This window comes from Ostrea edulis, chromosome 9 (genome assembly GCF_947568905.1).
Source record: "Ostrea edulis chromosome 9, xbOstEdul1.1, whole genome shotgun sequence".
NCBI lineage: Eukaryota > Metazoa > Mollusca > Bivalvia > Ostreida > Ostreidae > Ostrea > Ostrea edulis.
Window position 1 is genome coordinate 10842980 of NC_079172.1, and position 21272 is coordinate 10864251.

A 21272-nucleotide genomic window follows, 5' to 3' on the forward strand; every position below is an offset into this window, starting at 1 on the left:
TGATTTTTGTAAATCTTCTGAAGATGTAATGAAAGCGCTAAAGCTTTACGGAGGATTTCTGTGGTTTTTTCCCCCATATTTTTTAAATATCATTAACCGATTACTGAGACTCTATTTCAATTTTGGATATATATATATATATATATATATATATATATATATATATATATATATATATATATATATTCAAGTTTCACAATAATATTTTCAAACATCTGAAAACCGATTCCTTAATTTTCTGTCTGTCACAATATCATTCGATATCCAGACTCGTATTTATGCATGTGTAAATTTATTACATAATTTTCATTTATAATAAGATTTTATAAAACAGCAATGAAATGAGCGCACGATTCAAGTCGACTGTATGTCGTGGATTTGGTCATGGTATCGTGAGTGTGTATTGCCTGGGGTTTTATTTCTTTTGGTCACCATGAAAATCGTATGATCGTCTTACTCGGCTTGATTTTTATGTTTCGGTCAAATGACAATGTAATCATTACCGTGGGCGTTGTACACAATCCCAATACAAGAAGGGTTACCTGTATTTGTCGTGGTATAACTCTAATCGAATATAGGACGAAAAAATTGTAAAGGGATGTAACCAGATCATCAGCGTCTTTCATCTGATTGTAGCGTGATACAGATGAGTGGATTTGTTCATGAATTACTTGTAAAATTAAAAGGAACCTAGACGAAGAAAAAGGTAGGATATATTTTATCACGACAAACATTTTCGACAGTTAAGTCCTTCAGGAGCAGATCCATAGGGTGGGTATGGAGGTTATACCTTCCATTTCCCCGACGTTAACTGGAAAGGAAACAGAAGTTATTCTTAAAATTCTTTGTTTTCTCTTTAATTAAATAATTTCCATGTTGAAATACGTTGAAGTAAAAATGAGAAGGACTGTGTGGAGCTATATAGCCACTTGCGGATTTGAAATTTAAACTTTCTTCGATTTCTCTGATATTTAGTAATTTCCTTATTGTATTTCTAAAATTTCAGACACAAAATATAAATCTTATTTTCCCCAAACAAATTACTGATTTCGAATATTAAATCCACAAATGTATAGCTGCAGATCTGTAGCGTTATGGTTTTATATTCTTGTCGTTATGGTCAAAGATAAGAATATAAAACCATAACGCTACAGATCTGCAGCTAGCAAATGTAGTACTTTCTTACACCTTTCTTTAAAAAGCTTTAGAATTGCTTTAAGGCGATTCTTCGCAGAGAAATGAAGTGCCTCATGCGTTGGCCCATGCAATACCGTGACAGATCAGTCAACATATCTTAATGTGATAATAGCCGACACATGCGGACAATAATTTCTTAACCCGATCTGATTATCATAATTTTTGGCAGTCTGGGAATTTTTTTATACCAGAAATGCACGTATTTGTGACGTTACAACATTCATCTGAGAGAGAGAGAGAGAGAGAGAGAGAGAGAGAGAGAGAGAGGAACAATACGTCCAATCTAATTTTAAATCAGATCCTAAGATACGCTCACAATCGCAACAACAGGCGCGGATCTAAGAAGTCTCATTTCAATTAGATTGACAATACGCCAGTTTCGAGATAAAAGCTGTTTTGTATAGGAGTTGCATTTAATGAAACCAAATCTGAATGTCTTAAGTGAAACAGAGTGGACCTACAGCCAGTGAGGAAGACTGTGAATTAAAAGCAGCTTCTCTTTCAAGATCAAATGAAGGAAATACAAAACACTACAGAAAGAAATATTTAAATATTTTACTAAAGTAGAAGGATAAAAACAATGCAATTGATATCCTGGATGAAAGGTGAAGATAACGAACAGAAATAAATGTCATAACTTCTATAAGCAATACAAAATAGAGAGTTGGGCAAACACAGACCCCTAGACACACCAGAAGTGGGATCAGGTGTCTATGAGGAGTACATTGTAAGTATCCTTTGTCGACCGGTCACATCCGCCGTGAGCCGTATATCCTGATCAGGTAAACGGAGTTACTTATGGTAGATATGATGCTTACGACCAACGAAATAATGTGATAAAATAAGAATTCCATGTATTTGATTGCTCCCTGAATACTTATCGCTTACTTAGTTGATGTATCAGTCAATTCTGGTGATAAAACAGATCGGTAAAGTTGGCTACTAGTAACTGGCTACTTAAAAAGAGAAAAGTTGGCCACTAGTACTTAGCTTCTTGAACCAGGAAAAGTTAACTACTAGTAACCAGCTACTAAACGTAAGAAAAATTAGCTACTTGTAGCCAGCTAAGTACTACAAGATATAAAAGTTATAATTAGTGATAGCCAGCTACCAGATAAACGTTACTGAGCTTGAAAACTATTATCTATCAGGTTTATTTCTAAAGATGGCGAGGAGTCGTATGAAATTACAAACTTCAGACTCAAATTTCTTAACTTTGCAATGCAAAATACGAATAAACTTTTTCAGCTGAGTGTATACTTTGAAAATGATACGGATTGAATTCTGACCTTCATTCTGATAAAATTGCATGAGAAACTTACTGTGCAGTAATGAATATTTGTCCCACTCCGCATGTAAACAAGTTGTTTCGCGCCTCACTGCATGTACATACATGTACGAGAGTTAACTTGGACATAACTCGAAACCGGCGTATTGAATTGTCGGACTTTCTGGACGAAGGTCGCCCCATCCTCAGAACAAATGAAAATGGCTAAAAGATGTACAAAAAGCTAGCATTAAATCTACACTACGATTTATTTGAGGGGTAATTTGTTATATGTAGATTGGGTATGACAAAACGATAGTAACTGAAAAATTTTTCCAAATGACACCATCAGAAACTGAAAAACTGTCCTGTGGCACTGCGCTATTGTTTCTTCTGTGCTTTTGTTTCTATTACGGCTATAAAAATCTTTAAAATGAATAGGAATTTCAAAAGAAGACAGAAAGAAAGATTCGAGTGATTGGGATATTAAAACATCGGACAGTATAAGAGTATGTGGATTAATACGCTATTAAAACATCGGACAGTATAAGAGTATGTGGATTAATACGCTATTAAAACATCGGACAGTAAGAGATTGTGGATCAATACGCTATTAAAACATCGGACAGTAAGAGATTGTGGATCAATACGCTATTAAAACATCGGACAGTAAGAGATTGTGGATCAATACGCTATGCATTGATGCAGAATGTCTCGTTTCATATCTCGAACGTGAATATAAACCTGGAAAGCGACATGTAGTATTCTATCAAATGTTACAAATATATTTTGAGAAGTACAAACAACAAATTTCACATCAATATGATTTAAAGATCTAGATTCTAATTAACAAATTAGCTTACGGGGTCGCAAATATGAAGCCATATGATTCTGACTTATAGTTTCAACACCCAAGTTAAGAATTTAGCACATGAATTCCCTTTGTGTTTCACAGCATAGTGGATATCTATGAAATTAATAAAGCTTATCTAAGGTTGGTTGACATAGTAACGGATCATAACCTTAGCAAAATAGCGATTTATACTTGAAAACCACAGTACAGCATACCACAGTTTATCAAATGTTTTCATTTCTTCAATATTACATGCAATTCTAGTGCAGGAACTATTTCAAATTCAATTGAGTATTAGAATATAAGGATTTCGAGTTTTATCGAAATCATAACAGAATGAAAAGGGTCATATATTCATCATGTTTTATCTTATAACCTAAAAGCAAACGAACTAACAATGTTCTAAAAATATTTAAGAAACAAATTTTGTATTTGAAAATACGTGGGGGGGGGGGGGGGGGGCATAAACTTCGACGCATACTTCATGAAGCGCGTTATGGTGCTGAATGAAAATTTTGCTGACTTGAAGCGTTGCTATCCATGCCATCGTGTATTTTCAAAAATATAATTTATTTTTTTATATTTACATTTTACTTACATTTCTGTCAGAATATTCCCATCCATTGAAATAGTCGTATTTTATTCATCTATATTCATACGCATATTGCTCACATTTATGAGGAAATGGTAATCATTTTAATTGGTAAAGTTATCGAAGTGGAAACATTGGAACGTAGATATTTACGACTAATGAAACAGCTAACTTAGTGTTCAGAATATTACACCAGAATGTTGATATATTTCTATTTATTTTCCCCCAAATAAAGGCAAAGGATTCACGCTATAGAGGAAGGACAATTGAATTAAATTACTCATTGGGAGAGAGAGAGAGAGAGAGAGAGAGAGAGAGAGAGAGAGAGAGAGAGAGAGAGAGAGAGAATGTGCTGACGTTACGGAAATGGTCATGTTTATCTATTTATTACAATTTCTGGATTTACCTTTTGTTTTTCCCACTCATTAGTGGATATGCTTTAATAGCGCGAGGTGACCAATTCTTCAGTGTTCCACTATATGTATTCGATCCTCCCAAACATTCCAACATGTAGAATGGGAAAAAATGAAATAAAAAATGAAGCAGAAGTACCTCTAAAAGATGTTAGATACTAGTACTTTTAAATTGGTGTCTGATATATTTTACTGTGACTGGGTAAAACTTTAGATAAAGATTCTGTACTAAAGATTAACATACATAGATTATTTGTTCATTTTTAAAATCAATTTTCTACTTTCCTTCAACTACTAAATACTGTATATGGCGAGAAGATGTCAGTTGTGAAACGTTCTAATATAACTATTGTCCAAGATCCTGTTTGTTCATACAATGCTTATCTTGCCTTATACGCCACCCGGATTATCAAATCCTTTTGACTCAATATTCACACTGTTAAGATCATGAAATCGGAACAAAAATAACCTATGACGCGTTTTTCGTTATTTTCCGCTAGTTTTAGCGTATATAAAGGGCTTCTACTTATGAATCTCAATAAGTACATCAAAAGAAAATGAAGTACGCATTTGCTCTTTCGATTCTACTCCTATTTGTGGGGATTACGGAGATTTTTGGTCGCCCGGGCCGGGGGCGCGGAAGACGACCCCCGGGAAGGGGGCGTGGTAGAGATCGGGATGATGGAAATGCCGGCCGTTCTGCCTTAAACGTAAGTAAACCTTGTTTCTGTGTTTTAGGATCTAAAGAATTCTGAGACACACTATTGTAGCAGCATATAATTAATATTGCTATGAATGAGGCGGAAGACGTACAGTTTGTTTTAGTTTTGAAAAGGTTATCATCGATAAGTTGTAAACCTTTTATTGTAACAATTTCCCCAGTGGACATAATTTTCCATTTTAAAGTTAAATTTCTCTGGTTAATTGTATCTTAGAAATATTTATATATATATATATATAAAACGACCTTTAAGTTGTATTTGAAATATATTTTTATTCTTTTTTGCTCTTCACAAAACCTACCGTTAGTGAAATTTCATGTGTTACTTCTTTGAAAAAAAATCAGGAACTAGTTTCATGGAGATATCCTCTTGTAATGACACAAACATCACTGACCTGAAACTCGCTTGATTTTGTATTATATCAATCTAATTAAAATTAGATGTTAGATCCGCTCATATACTCTCTTATGTAATACCCCCATCACACTAAGCCACGTTCGCACTACGACCATGTAAAAATTGATGATCGTAGTGCGATCGGGTACGTCGTAGTAAGAACGTAGTAACGTCTTTATGGTCGTGATGGTCGTGGAACAACTTTGAACATGCTCAAAACAAACGTAGTAAGATCGTGGTCAAATTTGATCGTAGTGGAAGCGTAGCAAGGACGTACTAAGGGCGTATTTAGATCGGCATGGTCGTAGTAGTATCGTAATGGGATCGTGATGCAGAAGAAAACGACTGCACTGCGATTCCAGTACGCTCTCTATACGACCATCCCGTTTTCACTACGTTCTCATTACGATCACCCCGTTTGCACTACGTTTTCTTCACGCTTCCGCTACGATCACGGCACGTCCATACTATGTTGTTGAAGACTGTAGTACGTTTCTACCAAGCTCTTCCCGTCCTTAATACATGTACGTCCTCACTACGATTTCACTGCGCGCAAGCCACGACCGCATCACGTTCTGTTCTCCTCCACACACTGGTATAAAAACTGAACAAAGGTTGCATATGACCATTGCTTCTTTGGAATCATGGAAAGACCAGACCAAGAAATATTGATGGAGATGTTGATGCATATTCAGTATATGACACTTAACGACCAAGCTGCTATATTGTTACTTAGGCGAAGGAGGAGGAGGATAATCGTAAGGCAGCGTAGATCTTGCTGGGTACGACCTTGACGGCATGCTTTTACTATGGAAATATTGGTACAAATGGATGACAAGGTTCTGAGCTGTATTTATACTGAATCTGGATCTGATTCATCTGCTGCAAAGCGTGGCGACAGCGGAGCGGAAACGTGGTAGAACCGTAGTAAGGTCGTGGTAGAATCGTAGTAAGATCGTGGTTCAATCGTGGCAGAAGCGTAGGAAACTCGTGTGGGAGTCGTGTGAGAGCGTAGTTAGAACGTGATGGACGTAGTGGGAGCGTAGTAAGAACTTGATGAACGTTGTGAGAACGTGGTGAAATCGTAACAAGGCCGTAGTTCAATCGTAGTGGAATCGTGATAAGAGCGTAGTGAGGACGCAGTAACATCGTGAAGACAGACAAAATTACAAATCCATGCCGTTCGCACTACGATCTCACCACGATCTAAAAACAATGATAGAACGTAGTGAGGTCGTGATGGTCGCGATGTAGTGTGACAGGGCCATAAGCGAGTATGCGAGCGAATCTAATTTTAATTAGATTATTATAATTTTACAGGTAAAGAAATTTTCCTGGGTGACAGATCTTGATGAAGCCAATACCAATGTTGCTGTGGAAGTTGACGAATTTGCTCGTGTGCACATGAACAAACAGATTGCAGTCCTTGCATCACGTGACAGAGATTTAGATAATACCGGGTTTGACAGACACAACACAATGTTTGATTTCTCAACAGTATGTGCTTTTTTATTCTAAAATGATGAAATTGTTTGAATTTAATGAAACAAATTCTATCAGAGAGACTGTATTTTGATAAAGTACAATAGTATCAATATTTGACTTGCATATCTTTTTAAAGGGGAAACTGGGAATCCGCATCGAGTACCGCGTGACCCCTGCTGGACACATTGGACCAGGTGAATCGGCGAAAGATCCGGCCGATGCTGACGACGAAAATATTGATGATCTTCTTGGAGTGTACGGAAAAGATCACCCCGCAGGCTTTTTCGATGATGATGACGACAATCTTGATGATAAACTTGGGGAGGACGGAAAAGATCACCCCGCAGACTTTTTCGATGCTGATGATGACAATATTGATGATAAATTTGGGGAGTACGGGAAAGATCAGCCCGCAGGCTTTTTCGATGCTGATGACGACAATATTGATGATAAATTTGGGGAGGACGAGAAAGATCAGCCCGCAGGCTTTTTTGGTTTCTTTAGACGACGTGCGAGGTCTGTTGCAGTTTGTTTTGTGGGAAATACTGTCGCCACTATGAATCAGTCTATTTCCGAGTTGGAAAGCAGGGAAACGGTAATTGGGTTTATTGTATAATCTTTCTGATAATCCGTAAATCAATGAAGTAGAGGAACAACACATCACCGTGACGACTGACTTCCTTTCGAAACACAAATGGAAGATAATAAATATGAATAATAATAATAAATAAATATTCTTTGTCCCTTTTTTAAAAAAATAGTGTTGCTTTGTTGGATAGCTCATTAGGTTAACGTGTCCGACTGCCGATCTGTAAACTGTGGGTTCGAGTCCATCATGGACTTCCTACATATAGTGCACCTTTTTCACTATGTAAGGTAAAGGAATAAAAGGTAAATTTAACTGTTTCAATTCAAAAATATACTTATGCTCCCAATTTTCCATCAATATCGGTTTTCTTTGATGTGTTATTCCTCCTAAAAGTGTTTTTTCCTAAATTGCGTGCTATTTTATTTCAATTTTAAAATCTATCGTAAAATATATTACCAGGTATTTAAGAAAAATATGATATTCAAATTAATCTGTAAATCAAATTATTCAGATTAAATTGAATTTTTAAATCATTTTATTTTACAAATTACCAGCAGCAAAATTTACAGTATATATACCACATTAATTCAATCAGATGATGGAAATCGAGACTGGTGCAAGAGCGGCCTACAGCGTGGCTGCTGCAAACAAACTGACCGCTGACCAACTAAAGGCCCTCAGTCCGGCCATCGCTAGATTCTGCTGCAGGGCGGCTAAACTGGGTAATGTTTTCGAGCTATCGTCCACTGGAATTGTGGTCCCCACCACCACAGCTGCTACTACCACCACCACCACTACCACAACCACCACTACCACCACCACCACTACTGGAGGAATTATTATCCCAAACCAGCCCGCATTCCATCCCGGTAACAAAAATTATTTTCCAATCCATAAAATTGATTTCCTCATCCTTGTTTATTAAACTGAAGACTCTTGATTTATATCTAGTAATCAAGGACAGATATCATGATAATTAATCAAAAGACCCATTGTAGTACTTCTATAATTACATGTAATACCACTGATATGTCTTCCTAATTGATTTTAAAACAACACGGAATCTGTATGTCTTGTTTCAGGTGTAATTGAAGTGACCCCACCCAGCGCCTTCCTGGTCTCTGGCCTTATGAACCCTGCCAGCCCATCCCTGTCCATTCCTTACCAGATCTCCCTGGCTTCGGATGTGCAACTTAACACACCAGGAAAACGCCGCGGTTAAATCGATGAACAATGGTCAAGCAGTGCTCCTGTCTAATACACAACCATCCACAGTTTACTCACTGACGATTTCATACACGAGAGTAATGAAGTTGACATATTATTCATTAAAGATACATGGAGGGGGGGGGGGGGGGAAATAGTTCATGAGACTGTTAAAAACTTGAATTGTGATTTATGAGGCAATAAATATTTTTGATAATTATGAAAATTTTACCTTGTTTCTACACGGAATTATCAATACATATAAGAAACCATACATGTATATCCACACTGTAAATTAATTCTCCCTTCTAGATGGTCAGGGGTCGAAATTAGCGAGAAATACTCGCAAAATGCGAGTACATTTGAAAAATAGCGAGTAAAAATAATGGACACTCGAAAATCTTAGCGAGTGGTGATTTACAAACTATGGTGGCAGGGGACAGTTTCTTTGGTTTTGAAACATGTGGATAGGGGGTATACACCAAAGTCAGATTATGACAGACTAATGAAAAATCATATTTCCCTTTTATGTCAATACCTGTATTTCATATTAGTGTAGTTAATAAATTATGACCCTAAATTACATGTCATCTATAAATACTGGTGCTGGTGCACAAAACATGCTCTGAGCAGGTTCCCCTTTTTTGCTTTGATTTTCCCTCATTTGGGCTAATCCGCACCACCCCCACACCATCACAGTACCAAACATGGGGATTTAGACACTGTGCACAATCAAGAACCCTATCTGCCCTTCTCAAAAATCTACCTCTCATATGGGGCCATCCACCTTCCCTCACAGCTACAGACCTTTTGCTAGACCCTGCATGTTTTCACCGGAATTTCTTCAGCAACTGACCACGTGTCTTAGTTTCGTATTTGCACCCATCTATATGCTAGGAATCATGGTGACACCTACATGTTGTATATCAACATTTTTACTAAGCACTCAGCTACATTTGACATGCATCCTAAAATTATTGTATACATTTTTACACATGTAATATCACTTCAAATACAGGGTAATTCCATTTTTTGAAAAAGTTGACCGGGCCTATAGTGCGAAACTGTCCCCTGCTACCTATGATCGTATCGTATCCTTTTTATACGGTGATGGGCTATTCGCTTTTCTCAAACTTGCACTCTGAATCATACAAACGCTTACATGAACGACCGATTTCAATAACCGTTTTTATCCGGATTTTTCTTTTATGATTTTTAAGAAACTCGGAGTCAAACAAATGCTTTAGAGATTGGACATCGCATATCGACATGTGCCACGAGTCCTGTTCACCTATAGGGGTGATTAAATTGAATAATTCCAAGTATGATGTTTTTGTTATTCATTTATCTACAAAAAATATCGGAATCTATGTTTTACCAAGTCTTCCGGTAGTTATTTTTATCAGAATCATGAGAATGTCATTGTCATATTGAGGTCGGGTTGTAGTGACGACACGGGTGCATTTCTACCGCGTAGACGATTATCAAAAAAGTCATAGGACTCGTGATCGTGCTGCTTATAAAACCATGAGTCCTGTATTCGCTTTAAAAAATCACTAGTGACAACCCTGATGTGGCATGAAATTGGAAGACTGGATCTAGACCTGCGGTAAACAAGTCGTGGATTAGACTGTTAGAGGTGCGATAATCAAGAGACCTAGACATTGCACCATATGACTTGCGTGACTTAGTGTCTTGTCCAAACGCTACCTGTTGACCCACTAGGCTCAGTAATGATGGGGGAAATCATTGATTGAAAAAAATATATATATAAAAAGAGCACTGCTTCATTATTTTCATTTTAGCTTGTAGGTTTTCATTTTAGCCTGTGGATTTTTTACCCACAGGCTAAAATTAGCCTGTGGTAGAAAAAGTTAATTTCGACCCCTGGATGGTATCGGAAAAAAATACTTTTATGTAATACCCGTTTAATGATGATCACAGAAACGTGTTACTCTGACCCCAACAGTAAGACAGACAACATTACTTGTGTGAATTGTCATTTATTGTGATGACAATGTAAAAAGGGGAGATCACCCAGAATGATATACATTGGTACTACTTAAAATTGCGTAGTGATCTCCCCTGATATGAAAACAAATTCATGTAGAAATAAAAATGATACTGTAAAAGGGGAGATCACCCATACATATATCATACATTGTTGCTAATGAAAGTTGCCTAATGATCTCCCCTGATATAAAACAAAAATACTGTAAGATTTAAAAACAGAGAACAAAGTGTAAAAACATATATACAATACAACCCAAAAGTTGGCGTTCAAAATTACTTTTATCATACCCGCACTATCTGAAGAAAGTTCGGGTATATTGTTGTTACCCTGGTCAGACTTTTGTCTTCCTCCTCAAACCCCTCTTTTTTTCTTTTCTTTTTTGCGGGTCCTCGGAGATGACCTTAAAAACGGATGACCCGCGTCACAGTAGGTGTCGCACGCTAAAGAACCCTCACTGCTCAATGGCCATAAACGCCGAGCATAGGCCTAAATTTGAAGCCCTTCACCGGTCTTGGTGACGTCTCCATATGAGTGAAAAATTCTCGATTGAGACGTTTAGCAAGATACAATCAATCAAACCCCTCTTTTATTTTAAGCAGTAACCAATCAATCTTTTAGAATAATAGATGGTGTCCTGTAAATGTGCAAAAAGATTTCGGAATTTTTAATTTTACCCTGATCAAGACAAACTGGAGGTAAAAATAAACGATAGGTTTTTCTTCTAAAAACAAGAGAGAAAAACAACAAAACCCCCCCAAAAAAAATTAAAAGGAAAGAAAGATTACTGGTTCTCAAAACTCCTAATACATTTTTGCAGTATCCAATTCATCTTTTGCAAGGTAATTGATGGTGTCCCCTAGATGTGCAGTTGACTTAAGGTTTTGGGAATTTTCATTTTCAACCTGGGAGCCAAATGTGGGTTGAAAACAATGTTCTTGTACAAAAATCTTGATCTCGTAACCCCTCTTACATTATACGCAGTAGACAAACATCCCTTGGAAGATGATTAGTGGTGGCATGTAGATGTGCAATAAGATTTCGGACTTTGCATGTTCATCCAGGGACCCAAATGGGGGTTTGAAAACCGTGTGTTTTTCTCTATAAAAACGACAAAAAACCCTTGTTCCCAGAACTCCTCTTACAATTTATGCAGGAGGCAAATAATCTTTTGAAAGATGATAAGTGGTGCCATGTAGATGTGCAATAAATTTGTGAAATTTTCATTTTCATCCTTGGGGTCAAAATTAATGGAGAAAAATTTTCGACACAAAAAATTCTCTGGTTCCCAGATCTCCTTATACATTTTACGCAATTTCGGAAGGTGATTGGTGGTGTCCTATAGATGAAAAATAAAGTTTCAGAATTTTGATGTTCATTTTCATCAAAATCCAGGAGCTCCATGGGGCTTCCCAGACCCACTGCCTCATAAAGTTACACCCCCTAGCAATTCCTGGGTCCGCCCCTGCATAGAACTGCATACGGTCGTAAACTATAATTTAGGAACTAAAGAAATATTCCAGAATGTTTGAAAGAATGATTATGTATTGTAAACGAGTACATACATGTTTACCAAATAGAACGATTACTTTGTGACGCACACCATATATAGCTAGTGACGTTACGCTACATCAATCTAATTAAAATTAGATGCTTTGATCCGCTCACGTATATCGCTACACAAGTGTATCATATTTTAATTAGATTGTACGGTACATATACATGTACTTAATGCAAAACTTTTTTTTAAATCCCAAAATTTGACGTATTGAACTGAAATGAGCCTATAGTGAAGGAAGTGATTTTTTTTTTACTTTATGAGACTTTATGTCAACTTATTATTTTTGTGCACGCCCGAGATTTCGGTGATCGATCGTGGGTTGGAACTCGTCACTTCTTGGAAGTGGTCGGTGACTGTGCATCTGTCAAGAACATATGATACAAATTATACATGTACTAAGTCGGAAGACAGGTCTGTATACCTAATTAACTCGTTACACGTGAGATGATATAAAAAAAATAATCCACGGCATATAATATGTCGAAGAATCAGATTTATACTGAATTCTCTCTCTCTCTCTCTCTCTCTCTCTCTCTCTCTCTCTCTCTCTCTCTCTCTCTCGTGCGCCTGAGAGAGAGAGAAAGAGGGGGCAGTAAAACGTGTAAAGTAAGGACAAATTTCAATCAATGGTCAGAAGTTGTGAGGGCAGAATTGCACTATAGGGACAAAAAAAAAATGTTCTCACAATTACGTCCTCCTAAATGTGACCTACAGCATGTGAAAGATGTAGATACAAAATATTAGCTTAGTGAAGACAAGTGGTGTGAGGACATGTCCTTATTAATATTCTCTCTCAAAAACCTTTTTTTCTTAATTCAAAAGAGAGTATTAGATAAACTTTTATAGGTATCCCTATAGCTATACCTAACATAGTACCTATTTGCCTTTAGAATAATATGTGTGTATTCTCTTCTATACATTGTGAGGACGTCTTCACTTAGTAGGTTTGGTCGGTTAGAGATCACGCGCGCAAAAAAAAGAAGAAAATGATTAAACGTACCGTACACAGCTTGCTGAATGATATGACTGTGTGTAATGAAATGAGTAGTAAACAAAACAGTAAAAATTAGGTAGTAAGTGTTAAAGGTATTTTGTCAAATGTTGGATTGATGAACTTATAGTTAAATCAATCTAATGTACTTTGAAGCCACAATACATGTTTGCAGTTGCTAAGCAACGTATTTTTGATAATTGTAAACAAACGATACATTCTTATATCAACTCAAAATATAGAATTTATAAACATTTGATTGATCATTTTACTTTGCAATCCTACTTAACTAAAAGAATTCCTATGCAGTATAAAAAGCATATACAGGTATGTACGTAAGTTAAGATTATCGTCTCACAGGTATGTACGAAAGTTAAGATTATCGTCTCACAGGTATGTACGTAAGTTAAGATTATCGTCTCACAGGTATGTACGTAAGTTAAGATTATCGTCTCACAGGTATGTACGTAAGTTAAGATTATCGTCTCACAGGTATGTACGTAAGTTAAGATTATCGTCTCACGAGTTACGGTAGTTACTGAAACCGGTAGATTCAAAAATGTTCCTTTAGAAAGATGTGTATGTCTTTTATGTACCTTAGATGTACAAGATGCGTATAATTTTTTCTTTACGTGTACCTATTACAGTCATTTAAGAATAAAGAACCAGAGCCACGAATAGCCAAAAAATGGCCCTTAGTCAGAACATGATATTATTCTCGGGGACAGAAGCCAAGAATATCTATTTTTCAAATATGTTATCTTTTTTCCGATATCTTTTCAATATTTTTTAGTTATTGACGTTCAAAGTACCCATTGTTTTGGCCAGATTGTTATTGACGTCGCAATTTTGCAACGTAACGTCAGAATTTTACAACGTTTCATGTACATTTACGTGAAAGTTCTCTAGGTATAAAAGTGAAACAAAAACACTATTCAGTGCAATTTAATTATAATATTGTAAATATTTAAATCTGTCTATGTTAATTCTATATTAAAACACACACCTATATAGTATACTCGTACATCTCTTTCTCCTCTCTCTGTTTGTCTCCTTCCCTCTCTTTATATTTTTTAATTTTTATTTATATGCAACCATTCAACAGTTTTAAAGTAATATTAATTCAGTACCTCTTTACTTACCTTGTTATTTAAGTATGACATGAAGATAAACCCAATCCCAATATTTGAACTGTATAACCATTTATTGCATATACCGATAGTTTTCGGGTAGGGGGGGGGGATCTTAAAATGTACACGAAAACATGGTGGATCCAACCGTTGACTTACGAATAAGATCTATTGACCTATGTATGTGCGTTTCAATATTACATGTAGTTTATGTTGCATATTGATCACTTCTTTTAACAATCTTTTATAAATTTGCGGATTCTTATTTTTATTATTTGCTTGAGGGTGTTATTATTATCCCCCATGTACATGTAAACACGCCGAAAACAGTAATAGCCAGGCTTCGGACAGCGGCGTTATTTCAGAAGCACGTTGCTACATGTACAACTTTGGACAGTGAGTAAACATTTTAATCCTATGTTTCACACGCTCATTTTGTGTTTTGTTATATAGGAAGTTACGTTTATGATGTGTGTGTGTGGGGGGGGGGGGGGGGGGGGACTGTTACAAAAGTAGCCGTACATATACAGAATAACACATGAACATTTAGTTTAGCCATATGGAGATAATTTATTTTACATTAGTCTAAGAAAATGTTCACGTGAACTCATCTTCAGGTAAAATATGTTCCATTTATCTAATTTCATTAGTTTCCTATCCGGATCATTTATTACAATAATATCTAGACCTATGTGTATTTCAAAATGCCTTAATTATTGTCATTAACTCCATAACATCTATGAAACGAATTCATTAATTAAAAAATCTTATTCTGATACTGCTACATATAATAGAACCAAACCCCCTCCTTGCATATATTTGGTAAGTGTGCAAACAAAATTAAGCGGATGTTATTTTCACATAAATAGAAACAAGAATTTTATCAATCAAGGGGTTAACTCCATGGTGAATTAACACATCTGTAGTTTGGCATCCACCATAAAATTTGCTTATTTTAACACTTTCACATTTCTTCCTGTCATTAGGTTTAGTTCATACCTTACATAAAATGCATGAGGGAAACCTTTTTCCGTTATCAGACACTTCCTCCATGTTACAAACACTCAAACTAAATTAAGTAAGACAGCGTGGTTTAATAATGTGTTCAGTTCTTCCTTCTATAATGCTTAGTAATATTTTACTTAATTATGTAGGATAATATATTTAAAAAATAAATACATCAACTTTTACTTGGTCTAAACAATGACTGTTAAATTTTAATCCTTCGAAAACAAAAGCCGTCTTCTTTTGTACAAAGAAAAATACATTCCTAAATGCATATTAAACATCTATAAATCATTGTATACATTTTCAAAATTGCAATTTAGATTTTGTATCAACACATAAACACCTAGGTATCACTTTCTCACATGATCTCACATGGTCAGCTTACATTGATTCGCTGTTAGCCAATGCTTATCAAAAACTTGGACTACTTAAAAAATTACAGTTCAAGGTCAGTTCGAAAACTTTAGCTATTTTATATACTACTTTCATTAGACCTCCTCTAGAATATGCATCTGAAGTATGGGGTGGGTATTCAAATCAAAATTCTGAAAAACTTGAAAAACTACAGTTAGCAACAGCAAGATTGGTTACTGGACTAACATCATTGGCATCAAGGGAATCTCTATATTTCGAAACTGGGTGGGAACCACTTATTGTTAGAAGATTGACAAAATTAAGAATAACTATGTACAAAATTTATCACAATATGGTACCCGAGTATCTGAAAGAAATTTTACCAAATATTCGTTTTGAAAAAGTATTATCATATCATATCGATCTAGACCCTCTGTCTTTAAATCAATTCAACTTCCATCGACACAGAATGTAAAGGAACTCGTATGTAACTTGGGTAAATATTCCTTTGAAATTAGAAACACCAATGTAAAAGCACATTTTCTATTTGTTCTTGACCTTCATATATGATTTAAGATTTATTAGGTTGTATACTTTGTTTATAAGCTGTATTTGCTTTTGACTAATACACAACAACAATATCGATAGTGATATGATTGAAATACAAGGGCTTGCTAAGTCGTATGTTTGTTGATGTGCATGTGTGTTTTCGTTTTGATTTGGTCGTAGGTTCCTTGCATTCTTTATTTAATGAGAATAATTAATTTTTTGATAATTGTAAATGCAAAATGTACAGTACCGCAGGACAAGTCGAAATTTCACTTTTGCAGAAATTTTACGAACATGTATAAAGTATCGAAAATTCTATCTGAATTTCTTTTCAAAATGCCATCTCAAAATTGAGAAAACAATTGGTCATAAACATATTGGTATCTTTTCTACGTCTAAGATTAGATACATCTACTCATTAAATAACAAAAGACATCAAAGTCTCACACAAAGCGCAAATTAAACTGTCGTGTTACGTTTTTGACGTAATACAATGCATAACGCAACGGTTACTGCGGTGAAAAATAAATTAAATGTAAATACGTATTTAGCCCTTAAATTGTTTTAACCCAAAACTAAATAATCTCAAGACTGATCTTCAGAAGATTCAAAGAAAAACTAGGCTTTGAATTATGTAACTCCTGCAATTTTGTTGTAAAATCTTAAAAATTAAGTCCTTATTTTATACTTTTGTAGAAACTCATGATAAAACCAATGCAAAACAAAGACATTCTAAAGTTTTTATACACCATATCGAACAAATTCTTAAATTTCTCACACGTACAATATATTAGGATGAGTGACTGCGTCAAATTTGATGTTAATATGTTGCTCATGGTCTGACTTCATCCATAACTGAATTACCAGGATGTTTCTACTTTATCCCCATACTTAATATATACTCATGTTGTATCTACATGTATCACCCAGAGGAGTAAACCCCGCCACACCGTAAGGTATATTTTGCCATCATGAGTTTGTTTGGTTTGGTTTGGGATTTTTTTTTTGGGGGGGGGAGGGGGGATTCATTTATTTATTTGTTTGTTTTATAAATTGATGAGGGTTGGTAAAAATTTAAAATGATAATCAAAAATCGGCATTTTAATTACCGGTCGCGATTTGGATATTACGTCTAGACGGAAAGAATAACGACTTTAGCTATAGTCGACTTCTGTCGATCACATCGTGTATCTGACCGTTATACGAATTATCGGGTGGGCGGGTCTAATAATTATATCTCATTATCGGTATATAATTGTCTTTCAGAATGCTGTCCTTGCTTGTCTCCTTAAGCCTCCTCAGCGTCGGTGTGTATTGCTACCCAAACGGAGCACCGACGGGCTCATGTGGGTCAATGATCCCCGGTCATAACGCTGCCGTCCAAACGGGGGCGTCGCCATACAGAGTTACCATGAATACCACAAGTTACGATGCCGGTGACGTCATCGAAGGTACGTTAATTTACATCTTTAGTTACCAGGATATGCATAGTCATTGTCTTAATACGCATTTTATGAAAATAATGTATATACATTAATGGAGTTTATGTCTGTCTGTCCGTCTGTATGTATGTATAATTAAAAAAAGACAGAAATATCAATATAACAATTAACATTTCAAAAAAGCATTTTATTAGCCTGCAATAGACACTTTCTTGGATATATCTACCAAATACTAATTAGTAAACCGGGGCTTACCATTTATTTACGTCTCAGGAAATTCAAATACTGCCGCCTAATGGATTATCATTTACATCTTTCAAAGTAACCTTCATTGCAGGTTACTTTCACCTACTCTAAGGAAAAATAAATATATCTTTCCTCAATCATAGCAAAACCCCACATGATTTTTTCTTTTTCTTTCAGGATTAAAAAAAATTATACATATTTTTTTTCTAAGGGAAACAATATTTCTTATATCAAACCCCCTACAGGATTTTATAAATCATAATTTTTTCCCGTCAAGACTATTGAGGGTCATCAGAGCACGTGAAAACGGTAATTTCAAAGTCAGTAGATGGTGTTTTATTTCATTTCAAAATCTGTAGATGTTGTTCTATATTAAGCCATTTCTAATTTTCATGAGAATTAAAGGAACACTGAGAATTGATTTTCCTTCAGGGACCTGGCAGATTTATCCAAAAACGTAATCGTAATGTTCAGGGTTATATATATATATATATATATATATATATATATATATATATATATATATATATATATATCTTTAACAGTGACTGTATCCGGAGGGACCTACCGAGGAGTCTTCGTCCAGGCACGTCCCGCAAACTGTTCAACTGTTACTTTCCCGACCTTTTCACTGATGTCCGAAGAAACAAATCTCCAGACTCTGAGCTGTAATGGTGTGGCCAATGTAAGTATCATCATATCATCATTGTCGTCATCATCATCATTAACTCCAACATAATTAAGGATAGTGTCTTAATTAGTTGTCCCTGCAAGCTTTCATATTGGTCTAACTGCTGCAAATGTGTCAGGCTTCTTCACGTGCTTGGGTCACTATACCTGCAGAACGTTAGCTCAAGGGGGAAATGTGATAGACCAGAGAGCTACAGATCCACCCCTTATAAAATCTTCCATTTACAGCGCAACTCTATCTGCGCATTATTCAGGTGTTTTGTATTGGTATTTGTAAATAGCCATCTCAAAACTTTAGTATTTAATAAATGTTCTTATGTATTTTCCCACTACACTGACAAGTGTCAGGACATACCTTGAAACATCCATTAAAGCTGAAAAGTCACTGCTTCCACAAAAAGGGTATCTGTTTCAGTAGCCATATATGGGCAAATTCGAATTCCGTTGATTTCATAATGCATATTGTTACCATCAAGCCTATTTATTTTTTTACTTTCTGTACATATATAAGTACATTTCTTTTATCGAGCAATATCTTTATTAAAATGCATACTGAATAAAATTCAGATGTAATATTGAAATTAAAGATATCAGTGTTATCAATACTTGTGGTACTTTTGCTTCCAATAACAATTTTATGTTTGCGCTTTATTTCACAACCGCAAAAACCAAATCCAGCTTAGCTCTGAATTAAATCAGAAGGACACAAGAATTAAGTATGTATGTCGGAAAATGACAAGATACACAATTCATGCCATTAGTCATGCTAACTCTGACGTGTATGTTGAACAGTTTGTCGTTCTTGTTTTCGCTTCATGTTTGCTCTAATACCTTCATTACAAACATTAAAGTGCATTACAAGTGTGTTTTCCCTTTGTCTTCAACTTGATCTAGAACGTTTCCTTGCATTCTCAAGCTATATATTTTCAAGATGATGTTCAGAAATTGTTGGGGCTTTTTTTTAAATGAAGGTATAAAACATGATAAAAATATCTATGAGTTTGTGTGCAAGTACTTTACACACAAAGTACCAGTACCTCACACACAAGGTACCTTACACACAAAATACCTTACACACAAAGTTCCTTACACACAAGGTACCTTACACACAAAATACCTTACACACAAAATACCTTACACACAAAATACCTTACACACAAAGTACCTTACACACAAAATACCTTACACACAAAATACCTTACACACAAAATACCTTACACACAAAGTACCTTACACACAAAATACCTTACACACAAAGTACCTTACACACAAAGTACCTTACACACAAAATACCTTACACACAAAGTACCTTACACACAAAATACCTTACACACAAAGTACCTTACACACAAAATACCTTACACACAAAGTACCTTACACACAAAATACCTTACACACAAAGTACCTTACACACAAAATACCTTACACACAAAGTACCTTACACACAAACTCATAGATGATTATGTATCTAAATATGCATTTATTAATTCATTTTAGAGTGCTATTACTCATACCAACAAAAACGACAAAACACAGTCAGTGTTTTACTGGTCTCCTGCAGCCAATTTAGGTCACGTGTACTTCCGGTAAGCTACGTTTACACTGTTTTTAAATCTGCTAGTTGACTTCCGCTATAGATACTAATCATCTTGTACTTTTTCAGTGCCACTTTTGTACAAACGTTCAACACTTACTGGGTTGGTATCGTGTCCCCTGTGTTGCGTGACAGCAGCTCCTCGGATCCGGTTCCAAATCCTATTTGCCAGAACGGTGGAAATAACGGTTCTAATGGAGGGGAGACTCTAAAGTCCACTTTGTCATCAATAGCCATCATTTTGGCGGCGTTATTGTTCACTGTATGATATATATATATATCAATCGTTGGATTAGTACTACATATTAAACTTTATGAAGAAAAATGTTTTAGAATAAACCCAGAGAAATGTAAGATATAGGGTTTTTTTGTCGTGTATTTACTGCTACTTTCCAAAGGTAATTAATTTATGGAAATTACTCTGAAATTTGTCATGGTACTGTGTATATAGGGGAAGTTAGTATCAGCGGTACTGACGTATGAAGATGGACGAGTCCGTCAGATCTGAAATGTGTAATACTGTAATACTATTTCTTTAAAGTTTATAATTTTTCTTACTTTGATAATAAAAAATGAAAGTATAATGCATCAAACAGTTTCTTGTATTGTGTTTAGGAAGATTGTCTGGTCATTCATGATCACTCTGCAAATTTCTGGTGCGACTTTCAAGGCGAAAAGTACACAAAATGGAAGTCAAAATTTGCCCGATTTGTTTCTTTGCTAAATAAACAAATAATTTTTTTTTGAGATGATGAAATTGAGTTTACAAAATGAAAACATATAATACATGCAATGTGCTTCCCAAAAGACTTTAACGATGGTCAATATCATTAGGATTTTTCGTAAAAAGTCTACTAAAAGATATACAATTGAAATATCTGAAAAGTAAAATAGATGCATTGTATGAATAAAAGTGAAGTAATTTTCCCGTTTATTTAAATTCGAAAAACGTGAACTTCTTCCCAACTTCACTATT

The 21272-nt window shown here is 35.4% G+C and overlaps 2 protein-coding genes across 5 annotated transcripts; both read left to right on the top strand.

The window, feature by feature from the left end:
* The first annotated feature begins 683 nt into the window (after nucleotides 1–683).
* LOC125667852 (putative defense protein 2) lies at nucleotides 684–20889 on the top strand. Of its 4 annotated transcripts, none has more exons than XM_048901515.2 (5): nucleotides 684–706; nucleotides 17591–17775; nucleotides 18558–18697; nucleotides 20200–20288; nucleotides 20366–20889. In XM_048901515.2, the coding sequence occupies exons 2-5, from the start codon at nucleotides 17592–17594 to the stop codon at nucleotides 20562–20564; spliced, it is 612 nt and encodes a 203-aa protein (XP_048757472.2). In that variant the 5' UTR covers nucleotides 684–706; nucleotide 17591; the 3' UTR covers nucleotides 20565–20889. The 4 variants fall into 4 exon arrangements, with proteins under 4 accessions (XP_048757472.2, XP_048757470.2, XP_048757471.2 ...); XM_048901513.2 differs by lacking the exon at nucleotides 684–706 and adding an exon at nucleotides 12534–12703; XM_048901514.2 differs by lacking the exon at nucleotides 684–706 and adding an exon at nucleotides 17176–17280.
* Nucleotides 4378–8940, top strand: LOC125667851 (uncharacterized). Its single transcript, XM_048901512.2, has 5 exons — nucleotides 4378–5032; nucleotides 6761–6937; nucleotides 7062–7520; nucleotides 8110–8383; nucleotides 8597–8940. The coding sequence occupies exons 1-5, from the start codon at nucleotides 4880–4882 to the stop codon at nucleotides 8734–8736; spliced, it is 1203 nt and encodes a 400-aa protein (XP_048757469.2). The 5' UTR covers nucleotides 4378–4879; the 3' UTR covers nucleotides 8737–8940.
* Nucleotides 20890–21272: the final 383 nt, after the last annotated feature.

Excerpts from the sequence above, each read along its gene's own strand:
- LOC125667852 (XM_048901513.2), top strand. The coding sequence starts at position 12,549 with ATGAGACTTTATGTCAACTTATTATTTTTGTGCACGCCCGAGATTTCG. Across the intron at positions 17,776-18,557 it reads TGCCGGTGACGTCATCGAAG|TGACTGTATCCGGAGGGACC; the intron begins GTACGTTAATTT and ends TATCTTTAACAG. Across the intron at positions 18,698-20,199 it reads GCTGTAATGGTGTGGCCAAT|AGTGCTATTACTCATACCAA; the intron begins GTAAGTATCATC and ends AATTCATTTTAG.
- LOC125667851 (XM_048901512.2), top strand. The coding sequence starts at position 4,880 with ATGAAGTACGCATTTGCTCTTTCGATTCTACTCCTATTTGTGGGGATT. Across the intron at positions 6,938-7,061 it reads CAATGTTTGATTTCTCAACA|GGGAAACTGGGAATCCGCAT; the intron begins GTATGTGCTTTT and ends ATCTTTTTAAAG. Across the intron at positions 7,521-8,109 it reads AGTTGGAAAGCAGGGAAACG|ATGATGGAAATCGAGACTGG; the intron begins GTAATTGGGTTT and ends TAATTCAATCAG.